Consider the following 20,654-nt stretch of genomic DNA (forward strand, 5'->3'; position numbering starts at 1 on the left):
GGTAGCACGTTCGCCGACTGACGCCATCAAGTAAGGCATCAAAATGTCGGAAGAAGTAGATGGGCCAGACAAAATTAATTCAGCTCCAGGAGATTCTGGGAGCACAGAAGGTGACAGCGATGGAAGTTCAGGGCCCCCAATGTCAATGAGAGGAGGAAGAGGGGGATTCAGGTAATAAATAAGTTAAAATTAAGCTTGTGCTAAGCGGAGCGCGACGTCAAGGTGTTATTGTGTATGTTCGAGCTCGTAATCATTCTCAACGTCTCCTTTGTACCGAGAAATATTCATTAACACGGCCACATTTTGAAACTGGTGGATGTAGGTATTGTCACAGATGTTTCTCCTCGTGTGTATGCTGTGTTCATTGTAATTGTCAAGGTAGACGCTTGGCATGTCATGTTCCTGTGCATTACAGAATGCTTGTGCTTGATATCTGCATTATTTTAACATATAGACTGAAGAATTGATGTTCTTTGAACCCATATAGGGCACTTGGGGTGAAAAAAAGATAGCAGTTTCGTGAAGGCCATGTGATGTTACGTCTCATTGGCATATTGGACTAGTAATTTTTTTTTTATCTATAGTGTATTCTGAGTTCATCTAGTATTTTGTGACAACGAGCTTCACATAGAAATGTGCTTCACTAGATATGTTTGAATATGACTGGCTTATTGAAATATTTTTATCTGCTGTGTACCTTGTTTAGCTCTGCAACAAAACCAACTTTTGGACAATATTGGTTACTTGTTTTGGGAGGATTGTATTCTTTGTTTTTATTAAAACAAATTCCAGTTGACTGTCTGTCATATCTTTCGATTGTTTTGTAACTTGAAATTGTGGAAATCGTTTGTAAAATTGATGTAAGTTCATGGCTAGAAATTTGAATTTGGCTTTCATCTCTTATTTTAAGTGTTTGATATTTAGGTAATTTTTCACTTTCACCTTGAAATGTAAATGTATCATGACCATATTTTTTACCTTGTGGTTGTATACTTTACATCTTTAGATGAAACAGTAGTATACGTGTAGTAACGTGCAAAATGATTATCAATACTTTTAAGCAAATCAATATATGATTTCCCTCTCATGATGTTTTGCATCATTATGTGACCATTGTACATTTTCTTCATTACAATGGTTGTGGTATCCCATTTACTTATAGACTAACAATGTTTGCTTCTTAATACCATTATATTTGGTTTGACCCCCTTCAAAATTTGTGGGAATCTTGACAAAAATCAATGCCAAACCATATCCTTGTCGTACCAATACTTTTTTTGTTTGGTGTTATGGTTCTACTTTATGGATTTGTTTAGATTTTCTTATCTAGATGATCTCGACTTCCTGGTATCTCACACATTCTTGTAAAACCTGTTAATGCTACTATTGAAATTATTTGGATGAGATTAGTTTATTAGTTTCTTGCTGTGATTTAAATTACCAGATACAAGAGAAATGAGTGAGATGTTATTTCTCATGCTTGTCAGTAAAGGGATTGCTATTTGAAAAGTATTTTTCATTGGAAAAGATTATCAAACTTATGTATTTTATTTGAAATTTACACATAGTAGAAAAATATCTTTCCATGTTCTGTGTGTGTGAAACAGTATGACACCATAGACAAATGATTTTCAGAAATGTCCATTCGTCTGTCCATGCTTTCGTTATGTTGTAATTATATATCTGTTGATGGCAACATTTCCCATTTGCATTATGAATGTTATATCAAATATCGGATATAGCTATTAGGAAGTTTGTGTTTCTGTCATATTTGACAATACCAAGATAACACAAGTTGTGTTGATCATTTTGTAATTCATTTGTGCTGAGATACTTTTTTTTACAGTGTGCACATTTCGGTTATTTTCCTTGGCTTATGCTACAGCAGAAATAGTTAGCTTATCATAGCCCATTCTTTGATGAACTAGATTAAGGTATTTTAGGTTGCCTTACATAAGGGTTGGCTAAGCTACAAATTATCATAGGCTAGGTAGATTTGTTCTAGGATAGAAAATGGTGTGGTATGTTAGGCTATGTTGGTCGTTTGTTTTGGTTAAATGTTAAGTCTGTTGTATGATTTTTCGTATTAACCCTGCCACTTCCCTCTGATTCAAAGCCCTGACTACTTTGTGGAAGATTTAACAGTCTTGTAGCTTCATCTGTTTGGTATCATGTTTGGTTGTTTGTTTTGGTTAAGTGTTTAGTCTTCATTGTATAATTTTTCGTATTAACCCTGCCACTTCCCTCTGTTTCAAAGCCCTGACTACTTTGTGGAAGATTTAACAGTCTTGTAGCTTCATTTGTTTGGTATCATGTTTGCCAATGGAAATTAATTGAATACACGGTATTGAGTCTCATGAGTGATTATATTTACTTTCAACAAGAATTAGCCTTGTGGAACTAAACTCGTAAATTATGCACAGAAATACTTTTTTGATGAATTTCTTTTGGCCAGATTCTCTACTCTCAGGAGAGTGCTATAAAGATTATTTTATGATTTTAAGAACTTAATGAGGAGCGTTGAGGTCAGAGAAAATATGTCAAATATTATTACAGTAAGAATTAATAGTCAACAGAACACGTGAAAATCTCACCCAGAGTTTACCTGAGCATGATTCTCCTCGAAAACTTCTGCTGTAATGTCAAATATTATTACAGTAAGAATTAATAGTCAACAGAACACGTGAAAATCTCACCCAGAGTTTACCTGAGCATGATTCTCCTCGAAAACTTCTGCTGTAACCAACTTCAGGTGTAAACAGGAGTAGAAAGTGTGATAGTGTGGATGCATTTGTAATATAGCATGGAAGGAGAAGGTTGTGCCTGAGGATTGGGTGAAAGCTATTGTTAATCCTTATTCAAAGGAAAAGGTGTTAAGTATGTATGTAGCAATTATATGGAATTAAGTCTGTTAAGTCTATTTGTCTGTCAGTGGATCTGATGTCTGTTCCCTCCAGTAACTCCCATCAAGAGGTGGCCACAGGAAAACACTCCACTTATCCCTGTCCTATCTTAGGTAAGCTTGATTTTAAGGAAAGAGAGATAAGGGAAAGCAGTACTGGGTAGAAGAATCATTAGGTCCCTTATTAGGATAGTGAAAGGTAGAGGTGTATGAAAGTGAAGAAAGGATCAGGGGAGAGCTTAGTTCCCTTGACCTTGACTTATGGAATGAGTCACAGAGGTCAAGAATCCAGGAAATGGAAGTAAGTTATTTGAAAGGAGCATAAGGTATGACTAGATGGAATGAAGGATGAAATGAGGGGCTGTATGAGAGATTTGGTATGGCAGGGATGAAATGTGGAGTAGTAGAGTGGGTGGAGCATAATTCTTTCGGGTGGTGCAGGCATGTGGAGAGAATGCAAGACTAGAAGTTTACAAGGAGAGTGTATGGTAGTATGAGTGGGAGACTACCTGTGACGTGGGGAAAAAGAGAGAGAACTGTAAGGAGGGAAATGATAGAAGAATGCATGGAATGGTGTATGCAGGAGAGGCATATAAGGAGTGGGATAAGTGGAGACTCTTTTGGTGTGACCATCCCTTGATGGAAGTTCCCAGAGGAAGCAGGTATCAAAGGTATAGATAACCTCTGTACATATTTTAATTAAGGCCCACCCTCAGTGTGGACATTTGCCCATGACAAGAATTTCCAACATGAAATAAAAGATTGTGTAAATGGATATTTTTTTAAGGCTCCATTCACAGACAGAAGTCCACATTAAGGCTGGGCCTTAAGTGAAATATAAAAAGGTTAATGAAGGTAAAAAGAAGGGACAAAGGAAAATCTTTACGAATTTTGAAGGAAATGAAAAACCTGTCCTGAGATATGCTAAATGCAGATGCTCCTTAACTTACAATGGGGTTACCTTCTGATAAACCCATCATAAGATGAAAATAATGCAAGTGGAAAAGATTTTGAGTGATCATGGCCTGAACATGCAGGAGGGTGAAAGGCGTGCAAGGAATAGAGTGAATTGGAACGATGTGGTATACTGGGGTCGACATGCTGTCAATGGATTGAACCAGGGCATGTGAAGCGTGTTTGGTAAACCATGGAAAGTTCTGTGGGGCCTGGATGTGGAAAGGGAGCTATGGTTTCTGTGCATTATACATGACAGCTAGAGACTGAGTGTGAATGAATGTGGCCTTTGTTTTCTTTTCCTAGCGCTGCCTCGCACACATGCGTAGGGAAGGGGGATTGTTATTTCATGTGTAGCGAGGTGGCACTGGGAATGAATAAAGGCAATTAGTATGAATTATGTACATGTGTATATATGTATATGTCTGTGTGTGTACATATATGTATACGTTGAGATGTATAGGTTTGTATATTTGCATGTGTGGACGTGTATGTATATACATGTGTATGTGGGTGGGTTGGGCCATTCTTTCGTCTGTTTCCTTGCCCTACCTCGCTAACGCGGGAGACAGCAACAAAGTAAAATGAATATATATATATGAATTAGGGAGATAGTGGAGGAAATAGGTGGAGGTGGATGGCTTGATTCTTTGGCCTGTGATATTTGGATAATCCCATATCTCAACCAATACAGCACTCATGGTGCACTGGGGGATATATGCTTCCTCTTTAACCTGAAGTTCTAGATGATACCTTGTAGGGCTAATTTTTATACAGTATGCTAAAGTGAGGATTTTCAGAGAAGAAAATTTTCCAGGGCACTTTTGATTGTGGTTTTCTTGATTCACAAATTGAGATTATTAATTTTTGCCTGTGGCTTGTTCGATACATGATAGAAGCTAAAATAAAAAGTAGTTAGGTCCACCTAGTGCTGTTAGATACTAGTCAACTTCTTGATCCTGGTTCATTGTGAGTTTCTCTTGTCACTCCTGTGATATGGCTATTGAGCTAATTCCTTGTGCGGTAGTACCCTGTGCACTTATATGGAGATTGTTGTGTAACTTAAGGATCTCCCAGAGTTCAGATAACGCATTCATTGTTAGGGTGTTCAGAAAGAAAGTATAGATGGTAGATAAGCCTTACTTGTAACTGGAAAGTCCCATTGTCCCAGCTGGTGTACTAGTGATGAACCAGCGAATTTTAGATGATGACTGGACCTTCCATAAGTATATTCAGGCCATCTCCATATTCCTACTCAAAGCCATTAGATTTAGCAGCCATCAGCACCTAGACATTTCAGTGCATTGATGGGTTGTTCTGATAAGTTACAATGACAAAATTGCCCCACACCCCAAACAGGGGTAGCTATAGTGAGAACTGATAAGGGCTAGGGTTATTTCAGACAAAGATTGTGTACGTAATGATTAAGATGGGAGTGGTGTCATGATAGTAGATAGTTTACATTTGGGCCGTGCTACGTAGTATTTCACATTTACAGTTCTAATGAAAAAATACTGTGAATATCATAGACTAAAAAAATGATTAAAAAAAAAAGAAGTCAAAAACTGAATTGGCTAAGAAGGTGGTGCATGTGGTCACTCATTAGAGTGGTCATTCACTGGTAAGTGGCTATGCCACTAAGATGTTCTTAGCAAAGTATACATTGTACATGAAATGATACAAATAAAACAAGAAATTCATTAAAAGCTTAAAGGGAATACATTTCATGCAAATTGCAAGTGATCACTGTGATGACTTATTGTTTGCTTGCAGCTGGCTGCATACTTGCTGCAGCCAGTCTGATTCACTTGTGTTATTAGTGGGCATACAGTCTGGAATATTTATGTTGTATTATAATGTCTTGTAGGAAAGCACATGATAATGAGTTGTATTTCTAGGAAGAAAGAGAAACAGGAACAGCTTCACAAATAGAAATAAAGTTACACACATACTTTGGAGCATTAATGTTGGTCAGTGTGGTGTTGATAAGATCAGATCCCCTTGCCTACTGTACCAGATCCAGAGCAAATTCACATATATATCCCTGGGAATAGGGGAGAAAGAATACTTCCCACGTATTCCCTGCATGTCGTAGAAGGCGACTAAAGGGGGAGGGAGCGGAAGGCTGGAAAACCTCCCCTCTTTTTTTTTTTCTTTTTTTTTTCCCAAAAGATGGAACAGAGAAGGGGGCCAGGTGAGGATATTCCCTCAGAGGCCCAATCCTCTGTTCTTAACGCTACCTTGCTAATGCGGGAAATGGCAAATAGTTTGAAAAAAAAAAAGATTGTTATAGACAGTTTTAAGTGTTATGGGACTCCACCTGCCCGAGGTTTCACTCTCTGTGAAAAGTCACCATCAGCAAGGCTGTTGTACAGTCTCATCAAAGAACTTTTTTACTCCAAAGGATTGTTCATATTCCTGCTTCTGGAGGTACTGTAGTGCAGCCTTGGGCTGCAGGAGCCTTAGAAATGTCCTGGATAACATCAGCAGAAATTGGTCCTGGAGTAATTGTGATAATAATCAGTATATAATATTAGTTTACCACTCTACAGTATTTTAAGCAAGTATCCTGTATTTATATACTTACAATTAATAATGTATTGTTTTAGGTATTTTACTGAATTTTTTGTGTACTAGTCAGGTTTGAGAAATTCCTCCAGGAATGTAAGCCCTCATTACCCCATTGAATACTAGGGTAAAATGTGATCCACTACAGTATGTTCTATTAAGTTGTGATTTCCAGTGATGCACCCCTGCTATTACTGGGGACCAGCTTTAGATGTGGAATTCTTAAGCATATTATGAAGATGGCGAATAGTAGGAAAAAAAAATTATGAAGTTATCAAACATGAGATTGTTTCAGTAATTTGTCAAAATAGTTTACTGTGTAGGTTTATTTAAGAAGTCAGTGTTAAACTATTTTTATTTTCAGAGGAAGAGGCAGAGGCTTTGGACCTATGGGGCCAATGGGACCGATGGGACCAATGGGACCAATGGGGCCAAGAGGACCAGGTGGACCAGGTGGACCGCCAGGTCCTGGTGGTCCACGCTTTAGGGGCAGAGGAGGGCCTGGGTTTAGGCCTCCACCACCAGGGTTTAGGGGTCCTCCTCCATTTGGGCCTCGTGGGCCAAGGTTTGGTCCTCGTGGTCCACCACCCCCTTTTGATCCAAACTGGGGACCAATGCCTCCACCACCCCCAGGCATGGGTGGCCCCATGGGCCCTCCAGGGATGGTAAGTTATCTTTTTCTGTCTGTTTATGTTAGATTGTGTATATTATTTACTTGGCTGCTGCTCACAAAATGATGTAGTTTTTACCCTAGGGAAAGTAGTTCACTTCTTTGAGGTTGATCTTTATTACCTCCATTCAGAAGTGATATTATTCTTCATTTCATGATATTTTTTGATGTTCACTTTGGAAGAGGATTATACCAATTGTTATTGTAAGTATTTTGATTCTTTAAAGCACTGAAAATTTTTCCTTTTCAGCCTGCTCATGAAATTGTTACTGCTGGAGTTTTGCAGTCCCCATACAATACATAGGATAGATTTGTGATTTGAACCATTCTTCTGCTCTCAACATGCTAATGTTCATGATAAGGACATTTTTCTAGCCTTTACCAGGCAATATATATGCCAGTTTTCATGAAATAAAACACAGAAATGTCTTTTAACATAATCCACACTATGTGTATCCTAAATTTCATTTAATCTTTTTTATTTATTCTTCAGAGTTAATTCTTACAACCTTGATACCCCATTATATTTATATATTTTATGTGAATAAGAGCAAGGTTATTAGGTTCAGTAGGGTTGTGGGACAAGTTAATTAGGAGGTAAGTTTGAATGGAGAAAAAATGGAGGAAGTGAAGTGTTTTAGATATCCGGGAGTGGACTTAGCAGTGGATGGAACCTTGGAAGCTGAAGTGAGTCACAGGGTGGGGGAGGGGTTCTGGGAGCGTTGAAGAATGTGTGGAAGGTGAGAACGTTATCTCAGAGAGCAGAAATGGTATGTTTGAAGGAATAGTGATTCCAGCAATGTTATATGGCTGTAAGGCATGGGCTATAGATAGGTTTGTGCTGAGGAGGGTGGATTTATTGGAAATTAAATGTTTGAGGACAGTATGTGGTGTGAGGTGGTTTGATCAAGTAAGTAATGAAAGGGTAAGAGAGATGTTTAGTTATAAAGAGTGTGGTTGAGAGAGCAGAAGAGGGTGTTTTGAAATGGTTTGGACATATGGAGAGAATGAGTGAGGAAAGATTGACAAAGAGGATGTATATGTCAGAGGTGGAGGGAAGAAGAAACAGGAGACAAATTGGAGGTGGAAGGATGGAGTGAAAAAGATTTTGAGCGGTTGGGGCCTGAACATACAGGAGGGTGAAAGGCATGCAAGGAATAGAGTGAATTGGAATGTTGTGGTATACCAGGGATGATGTACTGTCAATGGAATGAACCAGGGCATGTGAAGCATCAGGGGTAAACCATGGAAAGGTCTGTGGGGCCTGGATGTGGAAAGGGAGCTTTGGTTTCAGTCCATTACACATGACAGCTAGAGACTGAGTGTGAACGAATGTGTTTTTTTTTTTTTTTTTTTTTTTGTGCTACCACGCTGGAGGGGGGACACTATTTCACGTTTGGTGGGGTGGTGACAGGAATGGATGAAGGCAGCAAGTGTGAGTGTGAATATGTACATGTGTACATATGTATATGTCCATGTGTGTATACATTGAATTTTTTTTCATATATATTCGCCATTTCCCGCATTAGCGAGGTTGTGTTAAGAACAGAGGGCTAGCCTTAGAGGAAATATTCTCACTTGGCCCCCTTCCCTTTCTTCTTTTGGAAAAAGTAAAACGGGAGGAGAGGATTTCCAGCCCCCACTCCCTCCCCTTTTAATCGCCTACTATGACACACAGGGAGTACATGGGAAGTATTCTTTCTCCCCTATCCCCAGGGATGCATTAAATGGATATTTATGTATATATGCGTTTATGGATGTTTATGTACATATATCTTTATGTGGTTGGGTTGGGCCATTCCTCGTCTGTTTCTTTGCACTACCTCACTGATGCGGGAGATGGCGATTAAGTATGATGAATAAATATAAATATATTTTTATTTTTTTATATTTGATCGCCGTTTCCATCAACAGCAAATGAGCGCCAGGAAGCAAACGACAAATGGCCCGTACAAATATACACCCATAAATGCATATACACGCACATTGTAGTGGAGTTTATTGAAAAGGGTGTAACTGTTTTGTTGACTGGTTGGTAAGGCTATTCAATGTTTGTATGGATCATGGTGAAGTGCATGAGGATTGGCAGAATGCATGCATAGTGCCATTGTGCAAAGGCAAAAGGGATAAAAGTATGTGTTCAAACTAGAGCAATATGTGTGTTGACCATTCCTGGAAAATTATGTTGGAGGGTATTGATGTAGAAGGTGAAGGAATGTACAGAGCATCAGATTGGGGAGGAGCAGTGTGGTTTCAGAAGTGGTAGAGGATGTGTGGATCAGGTGTTTGCTTTGAAGAATGTGTGTGAGAAATACTTAGAAAAACAGATGGATTTGTATGTAGCATTTATGGATCTGAGGAAGGCATAAGATAGGGTTGATAGAGATGCTTTGTAGGAGGTTTTAAGAGTGTATGGTGTGGGAGGTAAGTTGCTAGAAGCATTGAAAAGTTTTTTACCAAGGATGTAAGGCATTTCTACGAGTAGGAAGAGAGGAGAGTGATTGGTTCTCAGTGAATGTCAGTTTGCGGCATGGGTGTTTGAAGTCCCCATGGTTTGATTTTTTTATGAATGTGGTTGTTAGGGAGGTAAATGCAAGAATTTTGGAGACGGCGAGTATAGTCTGTTTTGGATGAGAGGGCTTGGGAAGTGAGTCAGTTGTTTTCCAATGACACAGCTCTAGTGGCTGATTCGAGTGAGAAACTACTGTGGTTGGTGACTGAGTTTGGAAAAGTTTGTGAAGGGAGAAAGTTGAGATTAAATTTGAATAAGAGCAGTGTTCTTAGGCTCAGTAAGGTTGAGGGACAAGTTAATTGGGATGTATGTTTGAATAGAGAAAAGTTGGAAAGTTAAGTGTTTTAGATAACTGGGAGTGGACTTAGCTGCGGATGGAGCCATGGATGTGGAAGTGAGTCACAGGGTTGGGGAGGGGGCGAAGGTTCTTGGAGCAATGAAGAATGTGTGGAAGATGATAATGTCATCTCGTAGAACAAAAATGGGTATGTTTGAAAAAATAGGTGTTCCAACAATGTGTTTACAAGGCATGGGCTATAAATAGGGCTGTGCGGAGGAGGGTGGATGGGTTGGAAGTGAAATGTTTGAGGACAATATGTGTTGTGAGATGGTTTGATCAAGTAAGCAATGAAAAGGTAAGAGAGATGTTTGGAAATAAAAAGTGTGTGGTTGAGAGAGAAGAGGGTGTGTTGAAATGGTTTGGTCACATGGAGAGAATGAGCGTGGAAAGATTGACATAGGATGCATGTGTCAGAGGTGAAGGGAACAAGGAGAAGCGGGAGACCAAATTGGAGGTGGAAGGATGGAGTGAAAAAGATTTTGACGATTGGGGCCTGAACATACAACAGGGTTAGAGGCATGCAAGGAATAGAGTGAATTGGAACAATGTGGTATACCGTGGTCAACGTGTTGTCAATGGATTGAACCAGGACATGTGAAGCATATGGGGTAAACCATGGAAAGGTCTGTGGGGCCTGGATGTGAAAAGTGAGCTGTGGTTTCAGTGCATTACACATGACAGCAAGAGATTGAGTTTGAGCGAATGTTTTTTTTTTTTTTTTTTTTTTTTTTTTTTTTTTTTTTTTTTGCTGTAGGGGGGGTTATACCTTGTGTGGCTGGGTAGTGACAGGAATGAATGGTGGCAGCAAGTATGGATATGTACATGTGTACATATGTATGTGTCTCTGTATGTATATGTATGCATACGTTTGATGTGTATGTGCGTGTATGGGAGTTTATGTATATATGTGTGTATATGAGTGGTTCGCCATTCTTTGTGTGTTTCCTTGCACTACCTCGCCGATGTGGGAAGCAGTGGTTAAGTATGATAAAAATGAATAATTGTAAATATATATTTATATTGATTATGAAAGGGTAGTGAGTGGTGAGATGAAGAAGTAAGATTATTAGTGAAAGAGAAGAGAGAGGCATTTGGATGATTTTTGCAGGTAAATAATGCAAATGACTGGGAGATGTATAAAAGAAAGAGGCAGGAGGTCAAGAGAAAGGTGCAAGAGGTGAAAAAGAGGGCAAATGAGAGTTGGGGTGAGAGAGTATCATTAAATTTTAGGGAGAATAAAAAGATGTTTTGGAAGGAGGTAAATAAAGTGCGTAAGACAAGGGAACAAATGGGAACATCAGTGAAGGGACCAAATGGGGACATGATAACAAGTAGTGGTGATATGAGAAGGAGATGGAGTGAGTATTTTGAAGGTTTGTTGAATGTGTTTGTTGATAAAAGAGTGGAAGATATAGGGTGTTTTGGTCGAGGTGGTATGCAAAGTGAGAGGGTTAAGAAGAATAATTTGGTGAACAGAGGAGAGGTAGTAAAAGCTTTATGAAAGATGAAAGCCGGCAAGGCAGCGGGTTTGGATGGTATTACATTGGAATTTATTAAAAAAGGGGGTGACTGTATTGTTGACTGGTTGGTAAGATTATTTAATGTATGTATGACTCATGGTGAGGTGCCTGAGGATTGGCGGAATGCTTGCATATTGCCATTGTACAAAGGCAGAGGGGATAAAAGTGAGTGCTCAGATTACAGAGGTATAAGTTTGTTGAGTATTCCTGGTAAATTATATGGGAGGGTATTGATTGAGAGGGTTAAGGCATGTACAGAGTATCAGATTGGGGAAGAGCAGTGTGGTTTGAGAAGTGGTAGAGGATGTGTGGATCAGGTGTTTGCTTTGAAGAATGTATGTGAGAAATACTTAGAAAAGCAAATGGATTTGTATATAGCTTTTATGGATCTGGAGGAGGCATATGATAGAGTTGATAGAGATGCTCTGTGGAAGGTATTAAGAATATATGGTGTGGGAGGCAAGTTGTTAGAAGCAGTGAAAAGTTTTTATCGAGGATGTAAGGCATGTGTACGTGTAGGAAGAGAGGAAAATGATTGCCTCTAAGTGAATGTAGGTTTGCGGCAGGGGTGTGTGATGTCTCCATGGTTGTTTAATTTGTTTATGGATGGTGTTGTTAGGGAGGTGAATGCAAGAGTTTTGGAAAGAGGGGCAAGTATGCAGTCTGTTGTGGATGAGAGAGCTTGGGAAGTGAGTCAGTTGTTTTTTGCTGATGATACAGCGCTGGTGGCTGATTCATGTGAGAAACTGCAGAAGCTGGTGACGGAGTTTGGTAAAGTGTGTGAAAGAAGAAAGCTGAGTGTAAATGTGAATAAGAGCAAGGTTATTAGGTACAGTAGGGTTGAGGGACAAGTCAATTGGGAGGTAAGTTTGAATGGAGAAAAGCTGGAGGAAGTGAAGTGTTTTAGATATGTGGGAGTGGATTTGGCAGTGGATGGAACCATGGAAGCGGAAGTTAATCATAGGGTGGGGGAGGGGACGAAAGTTCTGAGAGCATTGAAGAATGTGTGGAAGTCAAGAACATTATCTTGGAAAGCAAAAATGGGTATGTTTGAAGGAATAGTGGTTCCAACAATGATGTATGGTTGTGAGGCGTGGGCTATAGATAGAGTTGTGCTGATGAGGGTGGATGTGCTGGAAATGAGATGTTTGAGGACAATATGTGGTGTGAGATGGTTTGATCAAGTAAGTAATGAAAGGGTAAGAGAGATGTGTGGTGGTAAAAAGAGTGTTGTTGAGAGAGCAGAAGGGGGTGTTTTGAAATGGTTTGGTCACATGGAGAGAATGAGTGAGGTAAGATTGACCAAGAGGATATATGTGTCAGAGGTGGAGGGAATGAGGAGAAGTGGGAGACCAAATTGGAGGTGGAAGGATGGAGTGAAAAAGATTTTGAGTGATCGTGCCCTGAACATACAGGAGGGTGAAAGGCGTGCAAGGAATAGAGTGAATTGGAACAATGTGGTATACAGGGGTCAACCTTCTGTCAATGGATTGAACCAGGGCATGTGAAGCGTCTGGGGTAAACCATGGAAAGTTGTGTGGTGCCTGGATGTGGAAAGGGAGCTGTGGTTTCTGTGCATTATACATGACAGCTAGAGACTGAGTGTGAACGAATGTGGCCTTTGTTGTCTTTTCCCTGCGCTACCTCGCACACATGCGGGGGAAAGGGGTTGGTATTTCATTATGTGGTGGGGTGGCGATGGGAATGAATAAAGGCAGACAGTATGAAGCTTGTAGATTTATGTGCTGAAAAAGGACTGATGATTGGGAATACCTGGTTTAAAAAGCGAGATATACATAAGTATACTTATGTAAGTGGGAGAGATGGCCAGAGAGCGTTATTGGATTACGTGTTAATTGACAGGCGTGCGAAAGAGAGACTTTTGGATGTTAATGTGCTGAGAGGTGCAGCTGGAGGGATGTCTGATCATTATCTTGTGGAGGCTAAGGTGAAGATTAGTATGGGTTTTCAGAAAAGAGGAGTGAATGTTGGGGTGAAGAAGGTGGTGAGAGTAAGTGAGCTTGGGAAGGAGACCTGTGTGGGGAAGTACCAGGAGAGACTGTGTACAGAATGGAAAAAGGTGAGAACAATGGAAGTAAGGGGAGTGGGGGAGGAATGGGATGTATTTAGGGAATCAGTGATGGATTGCGCAAAAGATGCTTGTGGCATGAGAAGAGTGGGAGGTGGGCTGTTTAGAAAGGGTAGTGAGTGGTGGGATGAAGAAGTAAGAGTATTAGTGAAAGAGAAGAGAGAGGCATTTGGACGATTTTTGCAGGGAAAAAATGCAATTGAGTGGGAGAAGTATAAAAGAAAGAGACAGGAGGTCAAGAGAAAGGTGCAAGAGGTGAAAAAAAGGGCAAATGAGAGTTGGGGTGAGAGACTATCAGTAAATTTTAGGGAGAATAAAAAGATGTTCTGGAAGGAGGTAAATAGGGTGCGTAAGACAAGGGAGCAAATGGGAACTTCAGTGAAGGGCGTAAATGGGGAGGTGATAACAAGTAGTGGTGATGTGAGAAGGAGATGGAATGAGTATTTTGAAGGTTTGTTGAATGTGTCTGATGACAGAGTGGCAGATATAGGGTGTTTTGGTCGAGGTGGTGTGCAAAGTGAGAGGGTTAGGGAAAATGATTTGGTAAACAGAGAAGAGGTAGTAAAAGCTTTGCGGAAGATGAAAGCCGGCAAGGCAGCAGGTTTGGATGGTATTGCAGTGGAATTTATTAAAAAAGGGGGTGACTGTATTGTTGACTGGTTGGTAAGGTTATTTAATGTATGTATGACTCATGGTGAGGTGCCTGAGGATTGGCAGAATGCGTGCATAGTGCCATTGTACAAAGGCAAAGGGGATAAGAGTGAGTGCTCAAATTACAGAGGTATAAGTTTGTTGAGTATTCCTGGTAAATTATATGGGAGGGTATTGATTGAGAGGGTGAAGGCATGTACAGAGCATCAGATTGGGGAAGAGCAGTGCGGTTTCAGAAGTGGTAGAGGATGTGTGGATCAGGTGTTTGCTTTGAAGAATGTATGTGAGAAATACTTAGAAAAGCAAATGGATTTGTATGTAGCATTTATGGATCTGGAGAAGGCATATGATAGAGTTGATAGAGATGCTCTGTGGAAGGTATTAAGAATATATGGTGTGGGAGGCAAGTTGTTAGAAGCAGTGAAAAGTTTTTATCGAGGATGTAAGGCATGTGTACGTGTAGGAAGAGAGGAAAGTGATTGGTTCTCAGTGAATGTAGGTTTGCGGCAGGGGTGTGTGATGTCTCCATCGCTGTTTAATTTGTTTATGGATGGGGTTGTTAGGGAGGTAAATGCAAGAGTCCTGGAAAGAGGGGCAAGTATGAAGTCTGTTGGGGATGAGAGAGCTTGGGAAGTGAGTCAGTTGTTGTTCGCTGATGATACAGCGCTGGTGGCTGATTCATGTGAGAAACTGCAGAAGCTGGTGACTGAGTTTGGTAAAGTGTGTGGAAGAAGAAAGTTAAGAGTAAATGTGAATAAGAGCAAGGTTATTAGGTACAGTAGGGTTGAGGGTCAAGTCAATTGGGAGGTGAGTTTGAATGGAGAAAAACTGGAGGAAGTGAAGTGTTTTAGATATCTGGGAGTGGGTCTGTCAGCGGATGGAACCATGGAAGCGGAAGTGGATCATAGGGTGGGGGAGGGGGCGAAAATTCTGGGGGCCTTGAAAAATGTGTGGAAGTCGAGAACATTATCTCGGAAAGCAAAAATGGGTATGTTTGAAGGAATAGTGGTTCCAACAATGTTGTATGGTTGCGAGGCGTGGGCTATGGATAGAGTTGTGCGCAGGAGGATGGACGTGCTGGAAATGAGATGTTTGAGGAAAATGTGTGGTGTGAGGTGGTTTGATCGAGTAAGTAACGTAAGGGTAAGAGAGATGTGTGGAAATAAAAAGAGCGTGGTTGAGAGAGCAGAAGAGGGTGTTTTGAAATGGTTTGGGCACATGGAGAGAATGAGTGAGGAAAGATTGACCAAGAGGATATATGTGTCGGAGGTGGAGGGAACGAGGAGAAGAGGGAGACCAAATTGGAGGTGGAAAGATGGAGTGAAAAAGATTTTGTGTGATCGGGGCCTGAACATGCAGGAGGGTGAAAGGAGGGCAAGGAATAGAGTGAATTGGAGCGATGTGGTATACAGGGGTTGATGTGCTGTCAGTGGATTGAGCCGGGGCATGTGAAGCGTCTGGGGTAAACCATGGAAAGCTGTGTAGGTATGTATATTTGCGTGTGTGGACGTGTGTATGTACATGTGTATGGGGGGGGGTTGGGCCATTTCTTTCGTCTGTTTCCTTGCGCTACCTCGCAAACGCGTGAGACAGCGACAAAGTATAAAAAAAAAAAAAGTATGAATTATGTACATGTGTATATATGTATATGTCTGTGTGTATATATATATGTATACGTTGAGATGTATAGGTATGTATATTTGTGTGTGTATACTTGTATGTATATACATGTGTATGTAGGTGGGTTGGGCCATTCTTTTGTCTGTTTCCTTGCGCTACCTCGCTGACGCAGGAGACAGCGATAAATATAATTAATATAATTAATTATGATTATACTTAATCGCTGTTTCCTGCACTTGTGAGGAAGCACAAGGAAACAGACGAAGAATGGCCCAAGCATTGTGGAAAATTAAAAAAAAAACGAGAGGGAAGGATTTCCAGCCCCCTGCTGCCTCCACTTTTAGTCGCCATTTACGATACGCAAGGAAAACGTGGCAAGCATTCTTTCTCCCCTATCCCCAGGGATAATTTTTATATTTATTGGGAATACCTGGTTTAAAAAGAGAGATATACATAAGTATACGTATGTTAGTAGAAGAGATGTCCAGAGTGCGTTATTGGATTATGTGTTAATTGATAGGCGCGTGAAGGAGAGACTTTTGGATGTTAATGTGCTGAGAGGTGCAACAGGAGGGATATTTGATCATTATCTTGTTGAGGCGAAGGTGAAGATTTGTAGAGGTTTTCAGAAAAGAAGAACGTTTGGGTGAAGAGAGTGGTGAGAGTAAGTGAGCTTGGGAATGAGATTGTGTGAGGAAGTACCAGGAGAGACTGAGTACAGAATGGAAAAAGGTGAGAACAAAGGAGGTAAGTGGAGTGGGGGAGGAATGGAATGTATTTAGGGAAGCAATGATGGCTTGTGCAAAAGATGCTTGTGGCATGAGAAGCGTGGGAGGTGGGCAGATTAGAAAGGGTAGTGAGTGGTGTGATGAAGTAAGATTATTAGTTAAAGAGAATAGAGAGGCATTTGGACGATTTTTGCAGGGAAATAATGCAAATGAGTGGGAGATGTATAAAAGAAAGAGGCAGGAGGTCAAGAGAAAGGTGCAAGAGGTGAAAAAGAGGGCAAATGAAGAGTTGGGGTGAGAGAGTATCATTAAATTTTAGGGAGAATAAAAAGATGTTTTGGAAGGAGGTAAATAAAGTGTTTAAGACAAGGGAACAAATGGGAGCATCAGTGAAGGGGGCTAATGGGGAGGTGATAACAAGTAGTGGTGATGTGACAAGATGGAGTGAGTATTTTGAAGGTTTGTTGAATGTGTTTGATGATAGAGTGGCAGATATAGGGTGTTTTGGTCGAGGTGGTGTGCAAAGTGAGAGGGTTAGGGAGAATGATTTAGTAAACATAGAAGAGGTAGTAATGCATGTATATCATAATGATATTAAAGGTGAGTGTTCAAACTAGAAGAGGTAGTAATGCATGTATATCATAATGATATTAAAGGTGAGTGTTCAAACTACAGAGGCATAAGTTTGTTGACCATTCCTCGAAAATTGTATGGGAAGGTATTCAGTGAGAGAGTGAAGGCATGTACAAAGCATCAGATTGGGGAGGAACAGTGTGGTTTCAGAAGTGGTAGAGGATGTGTGGATCAGGTGTTTGCTTTGAAGAATGTGTGTGAGAAATACTTAGAAAAACAGATGGATCTGGAGAAGGCATATGATAGGACTGATAGAAATGCTGTATGGAAGGATTAAGAGTACATGGTTGGGTGGGGGGGGGGATGCTAGAAGCAGGGAAAAGTTTATATTAAGGGTGTAATGCATGTGTACTGGTAGGAGAGGAAAGTGATTGGTTCAGAGTGAAGGTTGGTCTGCGGCAAGGGTGTGTGATGTCTCCATGGTTGATTAATTTCTTTATGAATGGGATGGTTAGGTAGGTAAATGCAAGAGTTTTGGAGATGGGGGGCCACTATGCAGTCTGTTGGGGATAAAGGGCCTGGGAAGCGAGTCAGTTGTTCTTCGCCGATGATACCGCGCTGGTGGCTTATTCAAGTGAAAAACTGCTGAAGTTGATGACTGCTAGAAGCAGGGAAAAGTTTTATCAAGGGTGTAATGCATTTGTACTAGTAGGAAGAGAGGAAAGTGATTGGTTCAGAGTGAAGGCTGGTCTGCGGCTAGCGTGTTTGATGTTCCCATGGTTGATTAATTTCTTTATAGATGGGATGGTTATGTAGGTAAATGCAAGAGTTTTGGAGATGGGGGGCCACTATGCAGTCTGTTGGGGATAGAGGGCCTGGGAAGTAAGTCAGTTGTTCTTCACCGATGATACAGTGCTGGTGGCTTATTCAAGTGAAAAAGTGCAGAAGTAGGTGACTGAGTTTGGAAAAGTATGAGAGGAGAAGGTTGAGAGTAAATGTGAATAAGAGCAAGGTTATCAGGTTCAGTAGGGTTGACGGACAAATCAGTTGGGATGTAAATTACAGTGGAGAAAAATCGGGGGAAGTGAAAAGTTTTAGATATCTGGGATTGGACTTAGCAGCAAATGGAATCATGGAAGCAGAAGTGAATCATAGGGTGGGGGTGGGGTAGAGGATGAAGGTTCTATGAGAGATGGAGAATGTGTATAAAAAGAAAACATTACCTCGGAGAGCAAAAATGGGTATGTTTGAAGGCATAGTAGTTCCAACACATACACAATCTCTCTCTCTCTCTCTCTCTCTCTCTCTCTCTCTCTCTCTCTCTCTCTCTCTCCAGGAAATTACAAAGTGCATGTGATCTCGCAAATCCTAATAAATCCACAGGAAAATGAAACCTGATAAGTTCCCAAGTGTACTTATGTGTAATGATCACATCACAAGGGGAGATGCCAGTTGCATCCTAGCTGTGTCTCATCCTTGCACATAAACTGATTCTTCTACCTCCTTTCTGTCTCCCCTGATGTTGTGATCATTAAACGAAAGTGCACTTGGGAACTTATCAGTTTTCATTTTCCAGTGGATTTATCAGCATAGGGGAGAAAGAATACTTCCGACGCATTCCTGGCGTGTCGTAGAAAGTGACTAAAGGGGACGGGAGTGGGGGCTAGGAACCCTCCCCTCCTTGTATTTTAACTTTCTAAAAGGGGAAACAGAAGAGTCACGCTGGGAGTGCTCATCCTCCTTGACAGCTCAGATTGGGGAGTAAGGTCAGGGGTTGGTGAGAAGACAAGAGCAAAGGAAGGAGTAGCACTACTCCTGAAACAGGAGTGATGGGAGTATGTGATAGAGTGTTAGAAAGTGTACAGATAAGTTCCCAAGTGCACTTTCATGTAATGACCAAAGCATCAGGGGAGATACAAGGGAGGTAGGACAATCAGTCGGTATACAAGGAAGAGACGCGACTAGAAGGCATATGATATGGTTGATAGAGATGCTTTGTGGAAGGTCTTAAGAGAATATGGTTTGGGAGATAAGTTGCTAGAAGCAATGAAAAGTTTTAACCAAGGATATAAGGCAGTGAATGGAACCATGGAAGCGAAAGTGAGTCTCAGGGTGGGGTAGGAGGCAAAGGTTCTGGGATCGATGAAGGATGTTTGGGTATGCTTGAAAGCATAGTAGTTTCAACAATATTATGTGGTTGTGAGGAATGGGCTATAGATTGGGTTGTACAGATGAGGGTGGATGTGTTTGAAATGAAGTGTTTAACAATGTGTGGTATGAAGTGGTTTGATTAGGTAAGTAATGAAAGGGTAAGAGAAGTGTGGTAATATAAAGAGTGTTTTTGAGAGTGTTTTTGAGAGAGCAGAAGAGGGTGTATTGAAATGGTTTGGACATATGGAGAGAATGAGTGAGGAAAGGTTGACAAAGAGGATATATGTGTCATAGGTGGAGGGAACAAGGAGAAGTGGGAGACCAAATTGGTGGTGGAAGGATGGAGTGATAAGATTTTGAATGATTGGGGCCTGAACATACAGGAGGGTGAGAGGAGTGCAAGGAATAGTGTGAATTGGAGTGATGTGGTATACTGGAATCCATGTGCTGTTAATTGACTGAATCAAGGCATGTGAGTCATCTAGAGTATGTCATAGAAAGGTCTATAAAGTCTGGATGTGGTTAGGGACTTGTGGTTTTGGTGCATTACACGACAGGTAGAGACCATGTGAATGAATATGGCCTTTTTTGTCTGTTTTCCTGGTGCTGCCCCCCTGACACGGGGTGGCGGTGATGTTTCCTGTGGGGTAGGGTGGCCCATGCTTTGCAGCCATATGATATTGTTGGAACTACTATTCCTTCAGATATACACATGTACATATTCATGCTTGCTCCCCTTCATCCATCCCTGGCACCAAACCGCTCCACGGGAAACAGCGTTGTCACACTGCATCAGCAAGTTTGCACCAGGAAACAGACAAAGAAAGGACACATCCGGTCACACTCATTCTTTAGCTTTAATGTGTAATGTATCGAAACCACTGCTCCCTATCCATATCCAGGCCCACAGACATTTCCATTGTATACCCCGGATATTTGACATCCCCTTGTTCACTCCATTGACACATTGATGGCATGTCGACCCAAGTATACCATGTCTTTCCCTTGTGCATATTCAGGCCCTAGTTGCTCAAAAAAAATTTCACTCCATTCTTCCACTTCCAGCTTTCATACATATAAGTACACATATTCCCCTTATAATGTCTGTGACAGATTTGTGATGCCCATTTTAAGCCTTTGCAAGTCAGGGGTTACCAGAATTTAAGTTATTTGCCTCTACATTTAATTTCCATCACTGTCGGTAAAGCTCAGCACAAAGAGACTTCACAGAACACCATACAGTGGTTAAAGTAATCCAAGATTTTGATGATTTTTAATGTTCCATAGCAGTTGAAAGTATGTAATATTGCATTACTTTGTGTTTTAGCTGTCTTACACCCTAGATACAGTTTGAATCCATTCAGATTATTGTTGAC

The 20,654-nt window shown here is 40.8% G+C and overlaps 1 protein-coding gene across 1 annotated transcript in view; it reads left to right on the forward strand.

The window, feature by feature from the left end:
* Positions 1–20,654, forward strand: part of LOC139764806 (uncharacterized) — a gene marked incomplete at its 3' end in the record, with an annotated part of 202,539 nt that continues 181,885 nt past the window's right edge. Inside the window, exons 1-2 of the mRNA XM_071691740.1 lie at positions 1–171; positions 6,789–7,089. Coding sequence (XP_071547841.1) covers positions 44–171; positions 6,789–7,089 — 429 coding nt within the window. The remainder of the gene's footprint in view (positions 172–6,788; positions 7,090–20,654) is intronic.

Source organism: Panulirus ornatus, chromosome 4, assembly GCF_036320965.1.
Source record: "Panulirus ornatus isolate Po-2019 chromosome 4, ASM3632096v1, whole genome shotgun sequence".
NCBI lineage: Eukaryota > Metazoa > Arthropoda > Malacostraca > Decapoda > Palinuridae > Panulirus > Panulirus ornatus.